The 8,243-nt window shown below is 41.3% G+C and overlaps 1 protein-coding gene across 1 annotated transcript; it reads left to right on the top strand.

Annotated features, from left to right (window-relative positions):
* Window positions 1-4,830: 4,830 nt before the first annotated feature.
* LOC107045285 lies at window positions 4,831-5,746 on the top strand. The gene is made up of 2 exons (XM_015267500.1): window positions 4,831-5,513; window positions 5,583-5,746. Exons 1-2 carry the CDS (start codon window positions 4,841-4,843, stop codon window positions 5,744-5,746), a joined length of 837 nt encoding a protein of 278 aa, XP_015122986.1. The 5' UTR covers window positions 4,831-4,840.
* Window positions 5,747-8,243: the final 2,497 nt, after the last annotated feature.

Below are 8,243 nucleotides of genomic sequence, written 5' to 3'. Positions count from 1 at the left end.
TCCAATGGCAATCTTACTTGAGAAAAATCGTTTCCATTTCACTATCCTCTAAACACGGTTGAAAAGAAATTATTCATGTAAAATATATAATTTTTTCACGGCACCGATTCTCGTCGATATATATCGTCTGTCGTGATATCTCTCTCGTCTTTTCTATTTTGGCGATAACAATAAAGTTGATCATTTGCATCGTATTGTCTCACAGTTCTCTTGTCTTGACTCGTTTCTGTCGTCTATCGCGGCAACCCTAGAACTGATTGACCGTCATCTTTCGGACAAGCACAAACTATTTTGAACATATTCTTTATCGGCTTAAGGTCTTGTTTCCTTACCAATTCTCGAGTCATGAGCTTCTTGATGCAAGTAACGACGTTCTTCTTTAGTAAAAGGTTCTTCTATCAGTGTGGAGCGATTTCGATAGAGCGATGATGGTCCGGCAGGAAAATAGATGTCCAATGTGAATTGTTCTGTAGAAACTCCATATTTTTTTCTATTTATTTACGCACTCAATCGTCCATATAATTTTCATCTTAAGCAGTGCAGCAGATTTCTTTCGTCTCTATTTTAAGAATCGTGTGAAATAAGAGGGATTGATAGTATGAAGAGAGAATTAGAAATGACAGCTCTCCCAATAACTCGATAGAAGATCTCAGGTCTGAAAGGACTTGCTTTTCGTCAAATATTTTATACATTTAATCGCAATGTCGTTAACAATTACCTTTACTGCTTTCGAAATTTGAGACATGGCAAAAAAGAGATTCTAAATGAGTCGGTAATACTGGCTATATTATAGTAGAAAAAAGAATCCTCGTTTCAGGCTCGCTTCTTTCGCTGAAAACTACTAATCAATGAAATTATTATCCTAATCGAGGCATCTGTCGTTCACAGTCTGCTATTAGTCCGTTTCTACAATAATTTGAACTACAATGGTAATGATATCATAGCAGGCTAACGGAGAGCAAAGGGTACTTGTTTCCATTCTTCTCTGATACATACATTCCCGAAGAACTTGACAAAATATAAAAGGCCTTGTTTCTCAATAGTAACGTAAACACTGCCTAACATTCACATTCGACTGGTAGTTTCCAATCCAGCTTTTTATCGGGTGTACATTTTTTATTATAGGAAGAAGACAGTTCCTGTCCCAGTTGAAGGAAGTGGGGCGACTACTGAGGCCCATGATGACTACATGACAGAGGAACAGGTAAGTATGAACATTTCTTTCGATAGTCAATATGGAGTAACCCTGGAAAGATCCGAACTCGGAAGCGACACTGCGGAAGACACCAATGGGCAAGGTACATTTGCTCGGGAAGATATAGTATCTGAATCCAGAGATGCCGTAGAAATCCGAACTGCTTCTAATCTATCGTGCTCACCTCTCGACTCCCAAGGCAGCAGTGCAGGAGGATCATGGATTTTGAGGTCAGGTCTGACCGAGGCTGATTTATTGGACAACATAACTAACGATGATACCTCCAACCACCAGTACGAAGCGGAAAACCACAATCCTGAGACACACTATATGGAAAACCTGGGTGAACATTCACAGCCCATGGATGTTGACGACGATGCTAATGAAGAATCAGCATCAATTAGAGATAAACAAAGCTATCAGTCCAATGTGAATGAATTTAGTGGAACAACTGTAGCTTGCGACAGAATCGCAGCAACGCAAACGGGGAATGGTGCGGGACAAGCAATTAGTGAAGACGCTTCCTCGACTGGAGGAGACTTCAAAAATAGTTCAGGAACTCCCGCTGCCCATCCACAGAGAACTATCCTGCGCCCAGGTTTATTGAAAGCTGACTCTGGATTGGCCGCCAGAATTGGATTCACACGTGTCCTGCATACTGTGGAAATTGCAGGGGAGAGCGAAGAAAGCCAAGATTCTTTCATGATCGGCGGATTACCGGCGTTGGCTGTAAGTGAGAGTGTAGCGAAAGCAGACAGTAGATCAATGCATTCAGAAGAACGATCTGATAGTGGTAGCATTGCAACAATCGGAAGTGGCCGAGGTAGATATTCCTCAGAACGGACGAGTGTGTTTTATCGAGATCACGATTACTCGAGAATGATGAGTCCCTCCTCCCAGAGCTCTGAAACCAGAACGCAATACTCAAATAGCACTTTCTCTGATGGTTTATGGGCTGACGAACAAGGTATCACGGAGGAATGCTTGATCATGGACTTCGAAGACGAGATCGGGCATAATACTCCAGAAAGTACTTTAGGTGAGAGCCATCACCAACTATCGTTTCCGGTACCTCTCAGTTACGCAGAAGGAGAGGGAAATGACATGCATGGAGAGCCAGAGAACTCGCCAGGTATCGATCAAGGTAGTCGTCATTTAATATCAGGGGAATTTAGTAATCAATATGGCGAGTTAATGGACACTATTGTTGATCCCGCTCTCGATCGGCTTGGCGAAGATGACCGAAGGGTTGAGGATAGTTTCAGAGAACCATCAGATAAGTGTCAGGGACATATAATTCCCATCGCTAACGAAAATGGCGTAAATGATGAGCCACTAAATATTGCCACCGCTGGTGATAGCAATCGTTCACAGGATTCATCGGAGTCCATCCCTAAAAATCAAGCTAAGAAATCAAGCAAGAAATCAAGTGATTTTGATCCCCACGCTCGCTGTATTGTCAAATTTTCTCATATTCTAAGACAGTTGAAGGAGCAATTCAAAAGCAAACTCCACGCCCCGTTCGATTGTGGTATCGAAGATCAGGAACTAATCGGAGTCATGCATGACGGTTTCAGGACCAAATTTATTCTAAGATGTCAAATGTGTGGAGTCGAGAGCGAGCTTTGGTCTGAAGTACTGGAAGATGATCATTTGGATATAAATCGAGCCGTTGTAGTGGCAACACATTTGATTGGTAAAGGACACGCAGCATTGCAAGAATGGACGAGTAATGTTTCAATTCATTGTCCAAGCTATAATAAGTATGAAAAATTGAGCGTTGAAATCGACGACATATTTGTAGAGATTGCTGATGAACAGATGAAGCTTAATGGCATTGAAGTGTGCACTATAGCTCGGCAAATGGGACGAATTATCAATGGGATTCCAACCTGCCCAATGGTCACGGATGGCTCCTGGTCTGTTCGGTCTTATGGTAATAAAGGCAGATCTGATTCAGGGATGGCCGTTGGTATTTGTCCATGGACCAAAAAAGTTCTGTTTGCGGGATACAGGAATCGATATTGCTATCGTTGTAAGCGGATTGAGAATGGTACTCTCCCACCCCACGACCATAGGTGCTGGAAGAATTGGCCAGCAGATCAGAGCATTTTGCCTGTTGAGAGTGCCATCATTGTAGAACACTTCAAGAATAGCAGAAAGGATCATGGCCTTATGTATACTGAGCTAATTGGAGATGGTGACAGCAGTGTTCATGCTCGGGTTGTGCAGGCAAACCCTAATGATGATATTGCTTCAGTCAAAAAAGTTGACTGTAAGCTTCATGTTGGTCGAGCCCGTACTGGCGAAATCAGGAGGGAGACTCTATCATTCAAGCCAGGTCGATCAGAAGAAGCCCAGAGATTGAAGTCGTTAGCTTGGAACTCAACCAGACGTATCAGCAAAAGCGTCACAGCAGCATCTCGTTATCAGAAAAGACAAGAGATCGAGCAACAAGAACAAGAAATGCAGTTGAAGAAAGATATCCTCAATATTATTGATCACGTCTTTGGGAATCATGAAGCGTGTGCTCGATACTTCTGCGATGGACAGGGTAAAGAAAGAGAGGTGAACTTGGTTCCCGCTCTCAAGAGGTATGGATTGTATGAACGCTTGAAGGAAGTAATGCGAAAATGGAGTCACAAAGCCAGTGATTTGTTGGAAGACCAAATAACGAATTATGCTGAGTCATTCAATGCTCTTTTGGCTAAATATAATTACCACAAGGGTGTAAATGTTCAGTTCAGAGGAGTGTATCCCGCTCGCATAGCAATGACTGTGATTTAATTTTCTACTCAAGCAATTGGAAGCATTTTCCATCTCAAATTGGGGAAAGAGCCACCTGCGCTACTCCAGGGGATGGAACTGCGGAGGCGAAAGAAGAATATTTTCAACAGGAGATACCGTAAAAGTAAGAAATCCCCACAACTTGCCTCTGGTCAAACGGATTTGATGGACAAATCTCCTGATTATGGTAAAAATCCTGAAAAACCAGATTTGGCCCTGCCTGACTATGACGAATCTGTACGAGCTCACTTGAGTACTTTAGAACAGTGGAATGATAATCGTGTACAGATTGAAGAAGATACTCGTCATGATCTCGATCTACTAGCTATGAAGCAGAGGAGAATCCTCTGCAGTGAACACTTCGGGCAGGTATGCAATATGAGAAAAACGACACCAACTGCTCCAACAGTTGCAAAGATTCTGTATCCTCCTATCCGGAAAAAAGCCATCCAAGAGCACGAGCAATCTGTGGGGGATCGGATCACTCGAGAAATACAAGGATTGATGAAATGTGGTCTATTCATCCATCCCGAATTCAAATTTTTAGGTTGCAAACCTGACGGTATGTTACCGAATGGTGGTATCGTCATTATTCATTGTCCATTCAATATTCGAGACAAAACAGTCGATGAAGCGATGAACACTGACAAATCAGGTCTCCAGAAGCTATTCAAGCTAGTTGGTAAGGATGACGACGGCAACGACTTGAGAGAACTGAATCGCAACAATCCACTCTATTTTGAGATTGTAAGAAGTTTGGCAATAACAGAGAAGAACTCCTGTCGGTTAGTGATTGCTACGTCCAAAACCTCGATATCTGTCGATGTCAAGAGCGACGAGGTATTTTGGTGAGAAACGATGATTCCAAAGCTTCGTACTTTCTATGAAGATTTCATGATCCCAGAGATTGTAGACAGTAGAAGGATGAGGAATATGCCCTTACGGGATGGCAAGCGCACCAAGAAGCCTTCTGTTGCGGAGGTAGCAGCAAGTAGGAATTCTCATGAGCAAACCGAGACTTTGGATGATAACGAGAATAATCAGGAATTAGAGAATTTTGGAGAAAACCATCATTCTCAGGTTCACTGCGAAAATAGGAATGATGGTGATCTGGAAAGTTCTCAACATTTTCCGGAATTCGATGACAGCATAAATCAAGAAGAAAATCGATCAATTGTGGAAGGTCTAATCGCATATGAACTGAGTGATCGCGAAATCAATATTCTACAGGGTCGTGCAGAATTAGAATCCGATCATTTCGATATATTGTGGCGGATAATAGGCGAAGTTACGGAAGGTCTTTACGCATTTCGACCTCTCCTGTTATTGCAACATTCTCTGGACCTAATAGAGCCTATACATCCATTGCAAAAACATATCCAAATTTTGAATCGTGGTGGAAACCATTGGGTATGTGCTTACTATGATACTGAAAGGATTTTTATTTATGACTCATTACTTTCGAAAGCACAAGACCGTACTGCACCTTACAAGGCAGTTCTTCGACAATTATTCCCAAAATATAAAACCGGTGAGTTACCAGTAGTTTTTCCGTCTGTACAAAGTCAAATTGGTTCAACTGACTGTGGGGTTTTTGCAGCTGCATTTGCGGTCAGTTTGGTGTATTCTCTCGATCCATCCCAAATACGTTATGATCAGGGGACATTGCGCCAGCATTATTTGAGGATTTGTCAGACTGGTGAGCTACGGCATTTCCGTTTCTGTGCGGTGATATTGCTATTCCTAACCTTCAAGATCAGATAGAACACGTATGGAATATGTTATACGAACGTTCTAATCACTAGGAGATATCCCTTGAAAGTTATCCGTCATCACACTATACCGACAGATACTGGGTGGTGCTATCATTATATTAGTCATATAATAACCCCACTTTCCACCAAACTGCTCACTTGATATGTAAGAGAAAATGGAAATCATATTGAAGACGGTATGCACCTGCTTGACAAGTAAGAACAAACTTCTTTCAGGTAGATTCCTGATGTAATAATATAGTTCGATCATTGACAAATTCTGAGTAGAGTGCGAATGAATGATGGCGAAATATAGTGCAGAGAGAACAGAAACGTGACATAAAATACAGAAAAATCGATGGCCACAATAAAAGAACATGGGTAGGAGGAAGCAACTGCAAACAGGACCTTCCAGTCGATGAGTGTAAGTACAGTAGACTCTCTGTAGCTCTCCATTTTCGGGAAGATGGATTCCAAAAACGGCAAGCTAATTTGCCTCTTCTGTACGTGTACGGGGCGTATCTGACAACAGAGATACTCTAACTATTCGAGCGAGAACGTTATAGCTATCCCCATGTCCTAAAACGCACCTCCCCTCTGGAGCTGTTACCCGTGCGTGACATCACGCACGTGGTGGGGGACGATCTTCTCCTCGCTCCGTGATGCCCGGAGAGCTAAGGACATGGAGAGTTAAGGAAAGTCGACTGTACTCTATACGCGTCAGTGTATCCCAGTATGGTGAAGATGTATGCAGAATTGTCTCTTATTATCCATTTTCAAAATAAACATCTTCGCGGGCGTGAGGTTGGAGCCTATATCTGGGATACGACTCAGTAGATATAATCCAACCGCATAGAAACAGCCAGCCCCCAAAAGTCTCATGTGCCAGGTGAAACTGCAGTATGAAATGTAGTATATATAATTTCACACAAATAGCAAAAGTTGAGGACATTTGTGACTTCACGTCACATAAAAATGGAAAGATTTGCTTTCTCATTCATGATCGAATATAAAAATAATAGGCTGTATAGTTATGGTAGACGAAGCACATGAGACATAATCCACTGAGGTGAATGACGTTAGCCTACCCATATTGACATTCCGGGTATTCATTTGTGATGAAAACAAAATCGCCATAAAAGACCTAAGCAATGAACACCATTCAACAGAAAAAACGTGGGAATGTCAATTATAAAAATATAAGCCTCTTAGTATCTCTGCACTGTGCGTTTCAGCCAAAATCTGCATTCTCCCAGAAATTATATTTTGAATAATAACCTGTGATGGATGGTGGTCGTATATCTACTTTATGTTCGGGAACGTATCATTGTTCAAAGCCGTATCGGAAATGAATCAAAACCTGCAAGTGAGGAGGGAGAAAATTCTTTGTCTTTTTTACAGCATATCTGAAATAGTGTTATCAGTTGAAGATGTTCACAAACTTTGATAACTTGAGATTTGGAAAGGAAAATGATCTGCACAATAGTTATATCCCCGAGTTCTCCCTCATCAAATGACCATAATCCATTCACAGAAAAAAAATCATGAATTTGCAAGTTTGTCCGCGATTGCGATCATAGCAGAAGAAAGTAAGAAGGTGTAAAGAGATAAAATTTTTTAAAAAAACCAAGTAGAAAGTCGGACAAATTTGTAAATTCATGATACTTGGTGACTGCATCTATGAGAAGAGGTCGAACTCAAACTTCAAAATGCAAACTTCACGCTGGGAGGATAAATATATTTAGCAAATCTTCGTTTGTTGTTTGACCATGACACTGTATTGGCAGTCACTCCTTCTTACTTTCTGATGTTATGATCGCAATCAATCTGTCCACGTTTTCATCTATTGTCATGCATAAATTTCTGTTTCGGGGATCCTAATCGTTTTCATACTGACACCTTTATTTCCGATTTTTAGAGTTTTCATCTATTATTAGTAAATCAAAATTTTCAGCTTCAGAGATCCCAATCTATGTCATATTGCCATGTTCATTTCCGATTTTCAGAGTTTTCATCGGCTGCTATCTCCTTATCTTATCTATCTACTCTTAGGAATTTCCAAATTTCTGTTTCAGAGATCCCGATCATTGTCAAACTTCCGTCTCCATTTTCGATTTTCACAGCCAAACAGTATATCCACGGGGAATGGAGCCGACTATTGTCAGTAAAATATGGAGGTATAGTGGAGGGCAGCGAATATACGGACAGCTCTGTATGAACTGGGACGGTCTGCACTTCCTCTCTGTATCATGGGCGGAGTTTCAGGTGGAGTTAGNAAGCCTCTTAGTATCTCTGCACTGTGCGTTTCAGCCAAAATCTGCATTCTCCCAGAAATTATATTTTGAATAATAACCTGTGATGGATGGTGGTCGTATATCTACTTTATGTTCGGGAACGTATCATTGTTCAAAGCCGTATCGGAAATGAATCAAAACCTGCAAGTGAGGAGGGAGAAAATTCTTTGTCTTTTTTACAACATATCTGAAATAGTGTTATCAGTTGAAGAT

This window comes from Diachasma alloeum, unplaced genomic scaffold, assembly GCF_001412515.2.
Source record: "Diachasma alloeum isolate Michigan unplaced genomic scaffold, Dall2.0 Dall_scaffold_00908, whole genome shotgun sequence".
Taxonomy (NCBI): Eukaryota; Metazoa; Arthropoda; class Insecta; order Hymenoptera; family Braconidae; genus Diachasma; species Diachasma alloeum.
This window is presented reverse-complemented; position numbering and strand designations above follow the sequence as displayed.

Excerpts from the sequence above, each read along its gene's own strand:
- LOC107045285 (XM_015267500.1), top strand. The coding sequence starts at position 4,841 with ATGATTCCAAAGCTTCGTACTTTCTATGAAGATTTCATGATCCCAGAG. Across the intron at positions 5,514-5,582 it reads ATTCCCAAAATATAAAACCG|CTGCATTTGCGGTCAGTTTG; the intron begins GTGAGTTACCAG and ends GGGTTTTTGCAG.